Source organism: Prunus avium, chromosome 5, assembly GCF_965620075.1.
Source record: "Prunus avium chromosome 5, drPruAviu1.hap1.1, whole genome shotgun sequence".
Classification (NCBI taxonomy): Eukaryota; Viridiplantae; Streptophyta; class Magnoliopsida; order Rosales; family Rosaceae; genus Prunus; species Prunus avium.
In genome coordinates this window covers 20,119,015-20,136,634 of record NC_142288.1, presented here as the reverse complement: position 1 = coordinate 20,136,634, position 17,620 = coordinate 20,119,015, and the positions used below count along the sequence as shown (strand labels likewise).

At 38.3% G+C, this 17,620-nt stretch overlaps 1 protein-coding gene and 1 pseudogene across 2 annotated transcripts; both read right to left on the bottom strand.

The window, feature by feature from the left end:
- Positions 1-95: 95 nt before the first annotated feature.
- Positions 96-5,006, bottom strand: LOC110753713 (flavonoid 3'-monooxygenase CYP75B137-like). Of its 2 annotated transcripts, XM_021954662.2 has the most exons (3): positions 4,680-5,006; positions 3,586-4,574; positions 96-869 (listed from the first exon to the last, which is right to left on the bottom strand). In XM_021954662.2, exons 2-3 carry the CDS (start codon positions 4,546-4,548, stop codon positions 237-239), a joined length of 1,596 nt encoding a protein of 531 aa, XP_021810354.1. In that variant the 5' UTR covers positions 4,549-4,574; positions 4,680-5,006; the 3' UTR covers positions 96-236. The 2 variants fall into 2 exon arrangements, with proteins under 2 accessions (XP_021810354.1, XP_021810355.1); XM_021954663.2 differs by lacking the exon at positions 4,680-5,006 and having other exon boundaries at positions 3,586-4,673.
- A 4,187-nt stretch (positions 5,007-9,193) lies between these two features.
- Positions 9,194-11,083, bottom strand: LOC110753672 (cytochrome P450 93A3-like; annotated as a pseudogene).
- Between the last annotated feature and the right edge of the window lie 6,537 nt (positions 11,084-17,620).

Below are 17,620 nucleotides of genomic sequence, written 5' to 3'. Positions count from 1 at the left end.
TATTTATTCATTCTTTTTGAAGTTTGAACAATCTGTTAACAAAAAAGTAACTAATATAGTGCAACAAAATAAATCACATGGTATCATTCGTGACATGAGACAAACCACACCAAGTCCTTTATTTCCTCCATTTATTATAAGATAATAAGGATTATGGGGGAAACACTTGAACCAAGAGCATCAATGCATATATGTGACATGCATGCTGCATCTTTCAAGAGGGAATGAAAATAAATCTAAGCATAGAGCTCCAATTTAGATAACCTGGGTGTTGGAATGACAACTAATGGAGTCATTTTCTTTGTCACAATCCCAAATTTGTCTTGAAGGTCAAGCTTTGCATCATTGGGCAACCTCCACTCAAATGAATGCAAAAATGAAGCCAACACATAGATCATCATCCTCTCTGCTAAGGGAATCCCAGGACACATTCTTCTCCCAGAACCAAATGGAAGATATTCCAACTTATTGCCATTGTACTGAATGTTGTTGCTGGGAGGATCATTGAGGAACCTCTTGGGCCTAAATTCCGAGGGATTGTCCCAAACATTAGGGTCTCTGTGAATGGCCCAAACATTCAAAAAAACATTTGAACCTTTTGGTATTTTGAACCCTCCAATGGTGGTGGATTGGCTTGGACAATGGCGTGTCAGAAGAGGGAAAGCTGGGTGCAATCTAGATGTCTCCTTAATCACAACATCTAAGTAATGTAATTTAGGCAAATGAGACTCTTCAACCAAGTTGTCCAAACCCACAACTTCTTTCAGTTCTTGTTGAACTTTTTTCAGGTCATCTGGGTGTTGCATCAGCTCAGCCATTACCCATTCCACAATTGTTGCTGTGGTGTCAGTACCACCAGCCACAATGTCCTGTTCAAAGTTATCAAACTGTTAAAAGGTTCAAAAAAAAGATTTGTTGCATTTTAATTTACTTCTTACTATCCCTTGTGTTAGAATTTTTACATCAAAATTTGCTCTTGAAAATAAATTGATAGGATGCACATAGAGGCATATCAGCAAAGTTTATTCAATACTACAAAATAGGAAAAAGACAACACCTAATACATACCGTTGTAGAAAAAACGGTTCTTCGTAAGCCGTTGTAAATAGCCAATAAAACCGTTTATCTATGTGAAAAATGTTTTGATTTTTTCACGGTGTCAATTTATTAACGGTTTTGAACATAACCGTTGTGTAGTTGTTGAGAAAACAAAAACATGGAACTTAAAATTTTCATGCGTCACACGGTCACGACTCACGCCCACATCAACAACCCCGATATGCGTTTTCTGCTTATGGGCCTCTTTCTTTCATTATGTTGGATTTGGTGGCAGCCGTGAAATGAATCTGTATTCCTCATTTGCTCCTTTGTTTTTTGTTTTTTGTTTTTTTTTTGTTTTTGTTTTTTTTTCCGGTTCTTTCATGTGGTGTTCTCTTTTTTTGTTGGCTATGGATGCATTTCTTTTTATTTTTATTTTTAATCAAGTGCTGTGGATGCCTTATCCACCCTGTTAATACAATGGTTTCTCTTTTAAAAAAAAAACTATGTTGGTGTATGATATTAAAGCCTCTCCCTCTGCTTCTTTACTGTTTTTTCTTTTCTAGGTTTTTGTTTTTGTTTTTTTTAATCTTCTAAATTCGTGGTGAATTAGTGTTTTCTTAGTCGTGTTATTTGTCTCTGACAGATTGTTATTAGACTAGAGATGAATTCGCAAGGTGGGTACAGGTGAACTCGACATACTGGCTAAAATTGGTGGTGGAGATCATGAAAATGGCTAAAACTGGAAATGAGAGGCAGATTACAATAAGGGGATAACATATTGTTTTGCAACTTGTAAGATTTAACCTTTGATGTGCGGCTAAGATTTTCTGCTTAATATGATTGGATGTGTTGATTAGTATTACCTTGTTTATTGAATTTAATTTTTGTTTTACGTACAAATGAAATTTATCTGTGTTGTGACTCTTCTACCGTGCTCTGGTTTGCAGCACACTCCAAGTACGTATTTTCTCTCTTTCAATTTATCTTGCTTAAATTAATACCTTGTTCAAGTTTTTTTGTTTTTGTTTTTTTGGATACCGTTTCAGTTGTAGAGGGAATGCCAACACACGAGCAGATTAATGAAGCCAGGCATGAGTTAGCAAGTTTTGTGATCAATATGTAGAGCGATAATGTTAAGGAACAAGATAAACACACATTTTTTTAATTGTGAAAATTATTGTAGTGTACATGCATTGAATTCTAATTGTAAATTGATATTATGGTATAAATTATTAGAGTAAATTATTAGAGTACATGCATTGAATGATTACTTTGGAATTTTGTGGGTTACCTAATGCTATTTTCAACAATGGTTTTTCATAGAAAACGTTATCTAATGTGTGTTTCCACAATTTGACATAAAAACCGTTTATCTAGTTGTAATATCTACAATGGTTATATAGAAACCCTTGTTGAACTAGACAAATTACAACGGTGCTAAATAAAACCGTTGTGGAAGGTGACTAATTACAACAGGTTTATGTAAAAACCGTTGTGGAAGGTGACAAATTACAACGGTTTTAAGTAAAAACCATTTGTGGAAGTTAACCAATTACAACGGTTATACATAAAAAGAAGTGTGGAAGGTGACTGATTACAACGGTTGTATATAAAACCGTTGTGGAAGGTAGGGGTGGGTACTCAAACCGGGGAATCGGAAATCCGAGCCGAACCACACCGAACCAAACCGTAAAAAAATCGAGTTGACCAAAAAGTCAACAATCGGTCAAAAATCGAACCGGACCGATTTGGACCGATTTTGGATCCGATTTCATGTCTTCAAAAATCGGACTAGGCCGAAAACGAACTGGTCAAATTAAAAAATATATAATTTCAATATTTATTTATATTTAATGCTATATTTTTAATCTAATAATTAATATTTATTCAAGTTCAATTTCAAATATCTCTCTTTTCTAAATTTAATATTTATTTTTATATGAAATTGAATACTTTGTTAATTTTCAAGTAAAAATAAATAAATTTTCAGTTGAAAATTGTATTAAAAGATAATAAAAAAAAAATAATTTTTATAATCCGGTTCAACCAAAATCGAACCAGAACCAGTTCAACCCAACCCGTACAGTTTTTGAATTTTTTTTAATTAAAATCGAACCAATCCAAACCGAATAAATAGTACCGGATCGGTTTTAATTTGAGACAAAAATCGGTCCAATCCGAACCATGCCCACCCCTAGTGGAAGGATACAAACTTTAACGGTTATTAATTGTTGTGTATATAATTAGACGATACGGCTAAAGTCAACGGTTTTAAAACTGAAACCACAACGGTTTTTAGCTGTTGTCTATTACCTTTGTTGTAGTAGTGATTTTTTTTTTTGGGTATGGTAGTAGTGATTTATCATCGCAAAAAGGATGTTAAATGGTGAGTCTCTCAAGCATGCATATGCGAATACTGACCGTATTAATGCATTAAGTGTTGTCAAAAGTAAGGCAAAAGTCATGTGTCAATGGCCAAAAATCGCTCACATGCTCTTGGTCGACTGCCAACAAACTACAAACCAAAAGATAAGAATACAATACCGTGAGCAGGGCCTTGATTTGTTGCAAAGTAAGCGATTCTTCATCATCTCCATGCTCATTAAGCTCCAACAGGAACTGCAGAAAGCCCTTCCTTTCATGCTTTAGCGATAGCTCCCCATCTTGCTCGGCTGCCTCACTCATCTGCTTGTCAATGGCAGAGTTGAGAATATTTTCAGTCACAGATAGAAGCTGCTTCGCACGCCTCGCAATTCCTTGCACATCAAACCTGGCAAGCCAAGGAAAAAAGTCAGAAATATTTCCCTTCCCAAGCAACTCCACCAATTCAGCCACCACATTTCTGAACTCTGCCCCAAGATCAGTCCCTTTCTCTGCTTCCAGAGTCCCACCCCACAACATTCTCATGACTGTGTTGATCGCTGTAAAAAATGCAACCTGCCCGAAATCAATTGGTCTGCCACTTTTGCCATAAATATGACCAATTGACTTGAGAACTTCCTCTTTTCTCAGAGCATAACAAGCATCAAGGTTGCCTTTGCTCATCACGTGGATCACAAACACCTTGCGCAACCTCCTCCAATCTGGACCGTAGGATCCGAACGCGATGTCGGTTCCTCCGTAGGAGGCAATCTGTGCAGCAATTGTAGGGTCATGATTCGCAAAGAGGGTGTCTTGGTCACGAACCACTTGTTTCACAAGTGATGGCGAAGAGAGCACAAAGCATAATTTGCTACCAAGTTGGAGTTTGTAGATAGGGCCATAAACACTTGCCAGGTTTGTGAATTCGTGATGAAGGTTGGGGCCTAAAAAGGGAAGGCTCCCAAGAAATGGCAGGCCACGAGGACCTGGTGGCAATGGAGGTGTTGGGTTTTTTGAGCTTTTCCAGTTCCACATGAACCAGAACAGAGCAACCGCCATGGCTGAAATGGTGAGAAATATTGCTCTGGTCATCATGAGATGGCCATCTTTCTCAATATTGCTAGCATCCCACCATGGTGACCACATTTTTTGTTAGCCTTAGGCCCTGAACCCTAATGAAGATGAAAGATATATAGGCTTATTATATATACAGAAAATACGTATAGAAAAGCTTTTTGCTCCTACCAGATAAAGAAGCTTGTGGGATGTGGAGATACCTTTTAAGAGCTAAAGCATGTTTTGCACCCTACCACACAAGACTGTAAAACAATAGAAGACTCAGGAAGTGTTTGATCAGCTTGTATCCATCAACACGATGGAACAGCAATTTATATTATCACAACTCAGCATATCAGTTACAGAGATTACATCTTATCCCCAAATAAGTGGGAGCCAAAACGACAGTTTGAAATACAAACAGAAAAGTATATCAGATTACAACTAAGGAAGTCCACACAAACTAGGACTCCTTCTTCACAGCTGCTACAGAATTTGAATTTGAACACGTGGATAAACTTTGTCTAACAAAGACATCCAGGAGAAAACGCAAGAAGAAAAATCGAGAACTTGACAGGTTTGGACAATGGATGCATTAGACGAATCATAAGATATAAGACCTGCGCGATAAAATATTAGAAAGAATCTTCTCGTGTTTACCATGGGCCTTGTGGACCATTGTGTCAATCTTCATCACAACCCGATCAACAAATCCAATGAATTTATGTGGCTTAAACTCACTTGAGTTTTGTTAAGTAGCTTGGCATAAAGAGAATGGAAATGACATGTGTCCTAAAACTTAGAAGAATAATGCTACACGTATCATATTTATTTATTTATTTATAGTAGAAATTAGACTCATCGTGCAATTGAACTATATTTTAGTTTTGTTGAAAATGTACACTAGTAATTTTCTTATGTATGAATTAAATCAAGTGGGCCCTACTTATGTGAGTGTTTGGCAGATTAGAGAAGTAAGGCCAAAGGTGACTTTAGTGGTTAGAATGGCAGCATCGGTGGCTAACTATGACTACATCATCGACTGGGAGCGGATGGACTAATCAGAGTCAAGGTTTGTGGCTTGGTGATTTTATTTTATGAATATAAGCGATAGTCTAAATTACACTAATAATCAGAAATATCATGAATATATGAATAATAGGTTTGGTCAATTTTCTTTTGTTTCTTAAATTGCTTGCATAATTTCTTCTTTTAATCTTGATGCCATAAATTGTTATTATTACTATCGATTAGTGGTTGTACCGTCGGTCATATATTGTGAACATCAACGATTAAAAGTCACTCAAGCAGCACGTATAGCTATTCTCTAACATTTTTCCATTTACATATATATATATATATATATATATATATATATATATGCAGGTTGGACTGAGTGGCATTTTGATGGTGAAAGGCACCTTCTATGAGAATGTGAACCAAGTGTCTAGCCTAGAGAATCTACACGGAACACTCTTGTCAGAAAACGTTATTGGCGTTATTCATGACCATTACGTCAAATTTTATCTTGATATGGACGTGGACGGCTCAGATAACTCCTTTCTGAAAGTGAATCTCCAAAGGGAGCAAAACTTTCCAAATGAGCACCAAGGAAAAGCTACTTGAAAGCTACTAAAACTGTGCCCAAAACAGAAAAAGATGCACAAGTTAAGCTAAAACTCTACATGACCCATCCGAATTCCACGTGATCAACCCAACCGCCATGGCTGAAATGGTGAGAAATATTGCTCTGGTCATCATGAGATGGCCATCTTTCTCAATATTGCTAGCATCCCACCATGGTGACCTCATTTTTCGTTAGCCTTAGGCCCTGAACCCTAATGAAGATGAAAGATACATAGGCTTATTATATATACATAAAAGGCTTTTTATCACAAATGGTCCTTGACGTTTACGAAATTATCACGAATGGTCCTTGAGGTTTTTTTGTGACACTAATAGTCCTTAACGTTTGGACTTTTTATCACAAATGGTCCTTGTCGTCAAAAATTCTGTTATGTGTATGATGTGGAAGATAAGTGGAGCCCACATGTACAATCACATCGTGACATGTGGATTAAATAAATAAATAATTTTTTATTATGAAAATCCATTAAAAAAACCATTTAGAGAGTAGAGAGAGAGAGAGAGAGAGAGAGAGAGGCTAAATGGTTTTTTAATGGATTTTCATAAAAAAAAATTATTTATTTATTTATTTAATCCACATGTCACGATGTGATTGTACATGTGGGCTCCACTTATCTTCTACATCATACACTTAACAGAATTTTTGACAGCAAGGACCATTTGTGATAAAAAGTTCAAACGTTAAGGACTATTAGTGTCACAAAAAAACCTCAAGGACCATTCGTGATAATTTCATAAACGTCAAGGACCATTTGTGATAAAAAGCCTACATAAAATACATATAGAAAAGCTTTTTTATCCTACCAGATAAAGAAGCTTGTGGGATGTGTGGATAGCTTTTAAGAGCTAAATAATGTTTTGCACCCTACCACACAAGACATCCAGGAGAAAACGCCAGTAGAAAAATCGAGAACTTGATAGGTTTGGACTGGATGCATCATTTTGTGGCAGATTAATATGGGTGGTGTTAGAGGCACCAACTTTGGGCACCAACTTGCTCACCAACTCTCTAATAGAGGTGGAGCCCGCCAATACAACGGGTCCCACGCTCTATTAGAGAGTTGGTGAGCAAGTTGGTGCCTCTAGCATTTTCCGATTAATATCTCTGGTCACTGTTTTCTTGCAGTGTTTGCCTCAACTGGGTGGGCTAAGAGGTGTCAGGCTTTATTTTTCTTACAGTACTTATACACATCTTTGTTATATATTGTTGGCGTGACTTGTGGTTTCTTTCCTTACACACCAAGGATTTCCATTAAAATTATATTTGATTTACTTTAATTCTTGATTTCCTACTATAAATATAAATAGGAATTTATTATTTACTTAGCTACTAAGGCTCCGTTGTATTATAAATATGACCTCATACAAGAAGAGGAATACATAGAAAATTCCCATAAACAAATATTCTCTCATAGTTCTCATATTTTAGCATGGTATCAAAGCGGCGATCTTGGAATTGCTGACTTTAGTTTCAAACCCCCTCTGCCTCTATGGTAGTTGATAATTTTTTCAACCTTCATGGAGGTAGCACCACCGACTCCTTCTCTTCTTCTCAACCAACCATAGCCGAATTGAGTGCCCAGGTGGCTCAGCTCCTATAGATGCAGACTTCAACCCTGAACTCGATCCTGAATCAGTATCCTATTTTGATGACCCCGACCCAGACTATGATGACGACCTTGACCCCAACTACCACGATGACGACCCCGACCTCGAATTTGTCTATGGTTTAGACCCAGATCCTGACTTCGACTCCGACCCCAACTCAAGCTCAGATCCCGATCTGGATTCCTACTAAACCTTTATCCTATGCATCTTCCGTTGCACAAATTATGACTTCCCAACTAACAACCCCGACACATGTTGTATTTTCTAATCGACACAAATTTATGTGCAAACAACCGATTAAAAATACCCGCAAGTGCACGAATCTATTAAGGTATAGATTATGTAAGTACGGGGTCGATCCCACGAGGAACTATCGGCTTCCTATGAGTTCTAATTTGAGCACGTAAAGAACACTAATTTAACACACCACACATGCTAATCAACCTTTTTTCTATTAACCAAGGAACATGATGCGAATTCGACACCTCTTCTTATTTTGGAAATCACTAATTGGTTAGTCACTCTGAAAAAAGTTTGATCTTGTTGAATGTATATATAATTCAAATTTACAGTCAAACAATATAATATACTTTAAGTAGTAGTGTATATCAAATTTACAGTCTCACAATATAAGATGCTTTAAGTAGATTGAATGTATGTATAGTTCCTAGTTTGACAAGATAAGTTAAAATAAGGTTTGGTCTAATATAGGCCTCTACGTCCCCTTCGATAATATAGGCCCCTGCAACTTCTATTTTTTAAAATTTCCGAGACATAAACCCATCAATTTTGAAATAACTCAAATTCAAACTTAAATGCCTTGTAAGTGGATAAAAAGAAGGGGGTTTTACTAAAACACCCAAAATGGGAGCTGAAATTATAAAAAAAATCCAACACCCAAAACACTTTATAAACACACCCAAAAAATATACAATTGTTGATTTTGGGCGTGTTTCTATGTTTAAATAGTGTGTGGGTTTTTTTATAAATACATGCCTAGGATTGGGTTTATTTATAATAATTTATAAAAAGAAAGTAGGAAAATCAGTACCCATAAATTATTATCATAAAAAAAATGATGTGCCTATCTTGTATATATCTAATACGGGATAGATAAATTATTATTTTTTTACCTATCTTTAATATAACTACAATAATATACCCATTTTGCACAGACAACACTCCCACCACCCAACTTCTCCTCCACCACCTGCCCAACCACCGTCCCCACTGCACCATCCTAGCCCAGCCACAATCGCATGAAGATTCCCAGAACATTTTCTAAGAAACAATACAAAATAAATATATATATAGAGAGATAATATAAAGAAATCCCAAAAATCTCTCTCCCCACCTCTCACCATCCTAGCCCAGCCACAATCGCATGAAGATTCCCAGAAGATTTTCTAAGAAACATTACAAAATATATATATATATATATATATATATATATATATATATATAAAGAAACCCCAAAAATCGTTTGCAACTTCCTTTTGCTTTGCAAGTTGCACAAAGAACAAAGGAAAAAAAAAACACTAAAATATATTGAATTTACTGGGTTGATCATCAAATCAAACCTCTTCCTTAAAACATATAGACCCTCAAAACCCAAATAGAACCCTCTCTCTCTCGCTCTCTCTCTCTCTGATATTCAAAATAAACTATTAATTTTATCTTATTTCCAATTATTTCTCTCAATCAAGAATTCCTTTTTGTCTTTTGAGTTCTGACGCCTAGATTTGGTTGAAGGTTCTATTGTTTTTGGAAGAAGGAAGTATATTAGGTCTAATTTGAAAACAAATTAGCCAAGTAGAAAAAAACTAAAGATTCTAAATTATAGTCCGCAAGGAAAAGAAAAGGGATTGGACTTCAATATGGCATGAAACTAGACAATAAAAATGGATATTTGAGTTTCAGAGTTTGGGTGGGTTCTGTTCTTCCTTTTTGAACAAAGAAGCGGGACATTAGGTTCCCTTTGTTTTATTTAACTCTGTCCTTAGAAATCATTTTGCAAAGGGGTAAATTGGTCTTTAAAATTTTGGAGATAAGGTGGGAGGAAAAATAGGACTAATTGGTGGAAATAGCAGAACTCATTAAAAATTGTTACTATATTAATTCCTACATTAATATACAAAATACGATAATGCTCAGTTGGGGGTATTTTGGGAATTAAAAAAGTACAATAAATCAGATCTTACACTTGTTGAGTTAGATCCTAGTCATCAAGTTTTATTTATAAATCAAAAAAAGGTTTTATTCAAAGGAAAATAAAGAGATGGGTTGTAGGTCAGAAAAAATGAATTTGAAGGGAAGCGAACTGAGTTATGTATCTTGTCTCTACCAAAAGAAGAAAAAGAAATGGATCTTGTCTCCACCAAAAAAAGAAAAGAATCTATGGATCTTGTACACGTACCGTGAGCAAGGCCAAGAGTTCTTGCATTGTAAGCGGTGTTGCACTATCTTTATTATGCTCCAAGAGGAACTGCAACAAGTCCTTCCTTCCATGTTTTTGTTGAAGCCCCTCATTTTCGGCTGGAGGCATACTCATCTGGATTTCTATGGCAGAAGTGAAGATCTTTTCAGTGACAGAAATAGCCTTCTGTTGTTGCCTCCTAATCCCTTGTATATCAAACCTGGCAAGCACAGGAAAAAAGTCTGAAACGTTCGGCTTTGCAAGCAACCCCATGATTTCTGTCACCACCTTCCGAAACTCAACCCCAATATCAGTTGCTCCCCTCTCTTCCTGCAGCGTCCCGCCCCATATCATGCGCTTGAGTGTGTTGATTGATGCTGGTAAAAAATGCCACCTCCTCCAAATCAACTGCGCTGCCAGCTTTGCCATAAATATAATTCACAGACTTGTGAACCTCTTCTTTCCTCAGAGCATAGCAAGCATCAATGTTGGCATTGCTCAGCATGTGGCTCACGAACACCTTGCGCATGCAACCGCCTCCAATCCGGCCCATACGTTCCAAAAGCTATGTCAATGCCACCGTATGATGCAACCTGTGCAGCAACGGTGGCATCACGGTTGGAAAATATGGTGTCGTGGTCACGAACCACTTGTTTGACAAGAGTTGGTGATGTGATTACAAAGCATAGTTTGCTACCAAGTTTTAGCTTGTAAATAGGGCCGTAGGTTTTTGCCAACTTTGTGAAGTCGTGGTGAAGGTTGGGGCCTAGAAAGGGGAGGTATCCTAGCAGGGGAAGGCCACAGGGGCCTTGTGGCATTGGAGGGGCTGGTTTCCTTGACTTTTTCCAAGGCAACAGGAACCAGAAGAGAGTAAACAGTAGGGCTAAAAGGGTGAGAACGATGAACTCATCGCTAGCAACAACATCCCAAAATGGTGACCACATTGCCTTCAACATTTTAATTGATTTTTTCTAAATGAAGGGTACCAACACACACACACACATATATATATATAGGAACTTTTTGTTTTTATTTTGAACTCCACCAGATAAAATAATGGTTAAAATTTTCAGATAAGTATCCAGAAGAAAACGCCAGGAATTTCAAGCAGATATGGTTTTAATGATTCAGATAAGACTTTCTAGAAAAAGATGAATAATAATCACAAGTGCCAAATAGTTTTGGTCAATATCTAAAAATTTGGTGGGGGTTAGCTAGATTGGCTACATAAATATTTCTGGCATTGTTTGTATATTATTATTTATTTATTTATTTATTAAAATTAGGACCATTATTCGATTTATGGCAGAGTCTTGATTCTTTGAACTCCATAGAGGTCCTGGCCTGGATCTCATTCCCTGCCCGTATAAATCTGTTTCTTTATAGCGTGGCCGCATTTACGATTGCCAAATGCCTGTAGCAGCCCAACTGACAAGATCGATATGAAATGATATGCCTCCATTTTAAAAATGCTAAATCAAATAAAATACACTCAGACAAGAAAATTATTTGAATTTTCTGGTTTTTATTTTATTTTTCATTTTTTTTGTATTTTTAATGTACAAAATGACCATTTTGCCCTCATATTTAACGGCAAATTGGATGAAATGTTGCAGATTTAGACAGCAAGGGGAAATTGACGAAAAAAAGAAGTTCATATCCTTAATTTTCTATAAAAAAAAGAGAATATGGAGTTAATCGAAAGTTATGTACAAGTTCAGGGGGCAAATCACTAGTATACCATTTATTAAACAACTAAAAGAGAACATGCGTACTTATTCTCCAAGGAATAGAATTTACTTATTCTCCAAGGAACATAAATATCTACTATATTTAATAATTAAGTACTTGTATGTGTGTGCATGTGTCAACAGATTGAATTTAGACTAGCCACCTCAAGTTTAAGATGGCTTCCTACTTGTTTCTTCACCAAACTTCTATTACTAAGAATGCGTGCAAAACCTCCACGTGCTAATTCCAAGCCATAGGTTGTTGACAAGGAAAAAGTAACTTAATACAGCAAAATTACACATTCACTTTAGAGCTAGTTAATTGTTAATAAATATATATGTATATAAAACACCCAACAACCATCCACTGGCATCCCAAGGAATGATGAATAAATATATAATTTAAACAAATCCTTTTTATTCAAAAGAATATATATATAAAGATTTAATGGAATAACATACATGTAAGTATTGAAATGGCATCCCAAGGAATGATGAATAAATATATAATTTTAACAAACCCTTTTTATTCAAAAGAATATATATATATATATATATAGATTTAATGGAATAACATACATGTAAGTATTGACATGGTATTATAAACGTAAAACAACTATACATATATATTTCTATCTTACCAAGATAACTACATTTATAATAACATTTATTTATTTATTTATTATTATTATTATTATTATTTGGGTAAATTGCCGAATACCCCCCTAAACTATCACGATAATTGAAATCTACACTCTGAATTAATTTTTCAACCAATTTAGCACTCGTACTAAATTTTATCGCCAATTTACCTCCCACCATTAGTTTTTAGCAATTTCTATCCAAATCTCTATTAAAAAAGTCACATGATTCACTGTTGAATTAAAAATTAATTTTTTAACCTTTCTCTTATTCACTCTCTCTCTGCTAGTCTCGAACCTAGATGGGTTTTTGGCTTTGAACACAATTCCAATAAGCTACTATAGACTAGCAACAAATTAGAAAGCACTTATTCTAATACAATCATTTGCAAACCCAATCTCCTTCTTGTTAAATGCAAATGAACACAATATTGGGTGCATTTCATTTTGCATTTACCATTCATCTTACATTTCACCCTTGAGCTTTCTCAAGGAAACCAGTTGGATTGGAGCGATGCTGAAGATAATCATGCGAGCTACAACTGCTGCTGCTGCTTCTTCTTCTTCTTCTTGCTGGAGCAGTAGAGGTATGAATTGTCTTCACTCTAACTCTAGTCTTCTTGTTTTCGTCAACAATTACTTTGCTTACTTTCACTCTCAATCTTCTAAACCAATCAAATCCAAATCACCAAGATCTTGTGACCATGGCCTAAATTACAAACCCAAATCCCATCCCTCCCCCACCCCCTACACACCCAACGGCAGCCTCACATAAAAGCCCACCAGACCAACACCTCTCTCTCTCTCTCTCTCTCTCTCTCTCTCTCCTAAATACCCAATTCGAAAACAAAATTCTACTAATTCATAAAACTGGCATATTCTTGCATACCTCATAATTGGGGTTTTCCACTTCATCCACTTTCTCAACCTTCACATGTAGTGAATTTGCATATGTCAAACAAAGTAGGGTAAATATTCAATTATGCTAAGATACGCTCATATTATTATTCTTCTCCAATATGGAGGTATTTATACAAGTATAAAGATGTGTTAACCCTAAATAAAATAGGAAATATATCTAAATTACAATAGGAAGTAAATCTCTATTACAATATGACTAAATAATAATTGGTAAGTAACCAAAATTCTAATGAAATAAGGAACCAAAATCCTAACTAAGTAAGGACTCGCCCACACTCCCCCTCAAGTTGGGCAAAGATATTCCGCACGCCCAACTTGACAAGCGAGTCATAGAACACCATACTTGAGAAGCACTGATTGTAGAGAAGGTCTTTTCGTCAACCACGAGTGAAACAAGTGACAAACTAAAGCAAAGTTCGCAGCGGAAACACAAGAGCAAACCCTAAAAAATAGGGCACATAGCAGAACACAGAAACTCTGTGAGCACGGCAGCAGATAAGGCAGAACACAGAAACCTTGTGAGCACAACAATAGATAAGGCAGAACAAAGAAGCCCTGTGAGCATGGTAGAAGATAAGGCAGATAACAGAACGCAGAAACCCTGTGAGCACGGCGGCAGATAAGGCAGAACACAGAAGCCCTGTGAGCACGGTAGTAGATAAGGCAGAACACAGAAGCACTGTGAGCACGGCAGAAGATAAGGCAGAAACCAAACCCTAAAAAATAGGGTAAGGCAAGGCAAACACACCAGCAAAGGCATGAGCAACAATCCTGGCACCATAACAGGCAGGAGCAACAAGGCAGAGACATAACAGGCATCATCAACAACAATACAAGGCATTGGCACCAGCAACAACAGAGACAACTTCTCTTCACTCCCCCTCTCCCCTTGAAGAGAAGGGGTTGATGGAGCCATATGATCAATGGTACTTGAGAAACACGTACTGACTAACATTAAGATGTAGCAGAATCAGCCATGACATATAGGTGGTTAAATTTCAGCGGAATAGATGAGCAGCGGTGATGTTTGTACAATATCTGGCCAAGCACTCCTAAACACTCCCAAGCCAAAGGGAAGGGAGTCCCACATCGACAAAACACAAGAGGAGGGGACTCTTCCTCACTTATAAAAGAAGACCCATCTCCTTTAAGAAAAGGAGAGAAGAAAGAAAAGAGGAGTTGGGCAGGCTACTGGGGCCCCATGGGTTTACCCATGAGCCCATTTACAAGCCCACGGATCATTGGCCTTCAGCCAGATCCTCAGCCTTCAGCCTTCAGCCTCCAGCCTTCCTACCTTCAGCCTTCGGCATTCTTCTTCTTCCCCTTGGGTCTAACCCTATGTGCAATGTATACACACATTATCGTAATGAGAACGTACTTCTCTGTGGACGTAGCCCATTATTCGGGTGAATCACGTACATTTTTCTTATGTATGCATGTCCATTTACTTACCGAATGCTCTTACACACTGAGGGTCCTCACCTTCAGCATCCACCTCATCTTTAAGTTGGCCTACTTACTACCCATCTAGTTTTAGCACCAACAGATTGGCGCCGTCTGTGGGAAACGACACAAAACGCTATGTCGTTCTCCTTTTCGAGTGCTCTCGACAGCCTACAACAAGTGCCCCTTCGGCACCCTTGCATCATTCAGCGTGCGATGTCTTCACATCCCCCAATGATTCGGCATCTGCCTTCGGCACCCTTGCATCATTCGGCGCGCGATGTCTTCACATTCCCCAATGATTCGGCATTTGCCTTCGACACCCTTGCATCATTCGGCGCGCGATGTCTTCACATCCCCCAATGATTCAGCATCTGCCTTCGGCACCCTTGCATCATTCGGCGTGTGATGTCCTCACATCCCCCAATGATTCGGCCTTTGCCTTCGGCACCCTTGCATCATTCGGCGCGCGATGTCTTCACATCCCCCAATGATGCGGCATCTGCCTTCGGCACCCTTGCATCATTCGGCGTGCGATGTCCTCACATCCCCCAATGATTTGGCCGCTGCCTTTGGCATCCTTACATCATTCGGCGCGTACGATGTCTTCACATCTCCCCAATGATTCGGCGTCTGCCTTCGGTATTCTCAGATGATTCTGCGCGCTCGATTTGTACATCCCCCATTATCATTCGGCATTCCAAAATTATGTGAGTATCCATTACTTATGCATTTTCTACATTACTACAGCTACTCTTTGCCAAGCTTTCGGCAGCGACTCCAAAGCATACGGCAGTGCTCCTAAGCTTACGGCAGCAAGTCCAAGCTTACGGCAGCAGCTTCCAAGCTTCCGGCAGCTTCCAAGCTTCTGGCATCAGCTTCCAAGCTTCCTGCATCAGCTTCCAGGCTTCTGGCAGCTTCTGCCTCACCTTGTCGAACGGCACCCCCCAGGAGATACTTCTCATTTACGGCGCCAAGCCCACATGCCGAACGGCATCCCTGGGGACATTTTTCCTTTACGGCAGCTTCCAAGCTTCCGGCATTAGCTTCCAAGTTTTCGGCATCAGCTTCCAAGCTTCTGGCAGCTTCTACACCACCTTGCCGAACGACACCCCCCAGGAGACACTTCTCCTTTACGGCGCCTAGTTTACATGCCAAACGGCACCAATGAAGAACTGACTCAACAACTCCGCATTGATGCTGCATACAATTGAAAGGGAAGAATGAACTGAAACATTACTTGGCCAGTGCATTGATGACTACAAGTCCCCAATCAAGAAGTACCTCCTTAATCGGGAACTTGGGGGACTCCTGTTTGTACAATATCTGGCCAAGCACTCCCAAACACTCTCAAGCCAAAGGGAAGGGAGTCCCACATCGACAAAACACAAGAGGAGGGGACTCTTCCTCACTTATAAAAGAAGACCCCTCTCCTTCAAGAAGAGGAGAGAAGAAAGAAAAGAGGAGTTGGGCAGGCTACTGGGGCCCCATGGGTTTACCCATGAGCCCATTTACAAGCCCACGGATCATTGGCCTTCAGCCAGATCCTTAGCCTTCAGCCTTCAGCCTCCAGCCTTCCTACCTTCAGCCTTCGGCATTCTTCTTCTTCCCCTTGGGTCTAACCCTATGTGCAATGTATATACACATTATCGTAATGAGAACATACTTCTCTGTGGACGTAACCCATTATTCGGGTGAACCACATACATTTTTCTTATGTATGCATGTCCATTTACTTACCGAATGCTCTTACATACTGAGGGTCCTCACCTTCAGCATCCACCTCATCTTTAAGTTGGCCTACTTATTACCCATCTAGTTTTAGCGCCAACAGGTGACAATAGCAAGGTAGGCAGCGATGACGGTAGCAAGGTAGACGGCGGCGGCGGTGGCAGACTAGGATTATAAGCTAGATGTATAGTGCAACGGAAATAGGTAGTGTTTAGGGTTAGGGTAGAGATAGATCAAAACACAATAACATCATCGGCAATGACCATAACACATCATCGGCAATGACCATAACAACGGCAACATCAATGGCAACAATAGCGACAACGGTAACATCAACGACAGTAGTAGAGGTAACGGCAACGACAACAGCAACAGTTCTTCCATATCAACTTTAGCTAATTCACACAGAAAACTTCTCTTCACTCCTCCTCTCCCCCTAAAGAGAAGAGGTCGTCGGAGTCAAGAAATAAGCAACATCTTCATGGGAATATGTCAAGCTAATGGGGATACGTCAATAAACATATCCTTTTCACTCCCCCTCCCCCCCTTTAAAGAGGAGGAGAGGAGAGCACTTAAATTGCAAGAAGAACGCAAGCAAAGGTCACAAGAAAACCAGGCTCTGATACCATGTCAAACAAAGTAGGGTAAATATTCAATTATGCTAAGATACGCTCATATTATTATTCTTCTCCAATATAGAGGTATTTATACAAGTATAAAGATGTGTTAACCCTAAATAAAATAGGAAATATATCTAAATTACAATAGGAAGTAAATCTCTATTACAATAGGACTAAATAATAATTAGTAAGTAACCAAAATTCTAATGAAATAAGGAACCAAAATCCTAACTAAGTAAGGACTCGCCCACAACATCGACATCCACAGCATCCGAACCTTTCTCAGGCAAATGAGTGCTGCTAAATGAACCCTAAAATTAACTGAGTACACCCCTTGATCTAAGTACACTCTAATATTTTAATCCAAATGTAAAATTAACTAAGTACACCCTATTTAACTACCAA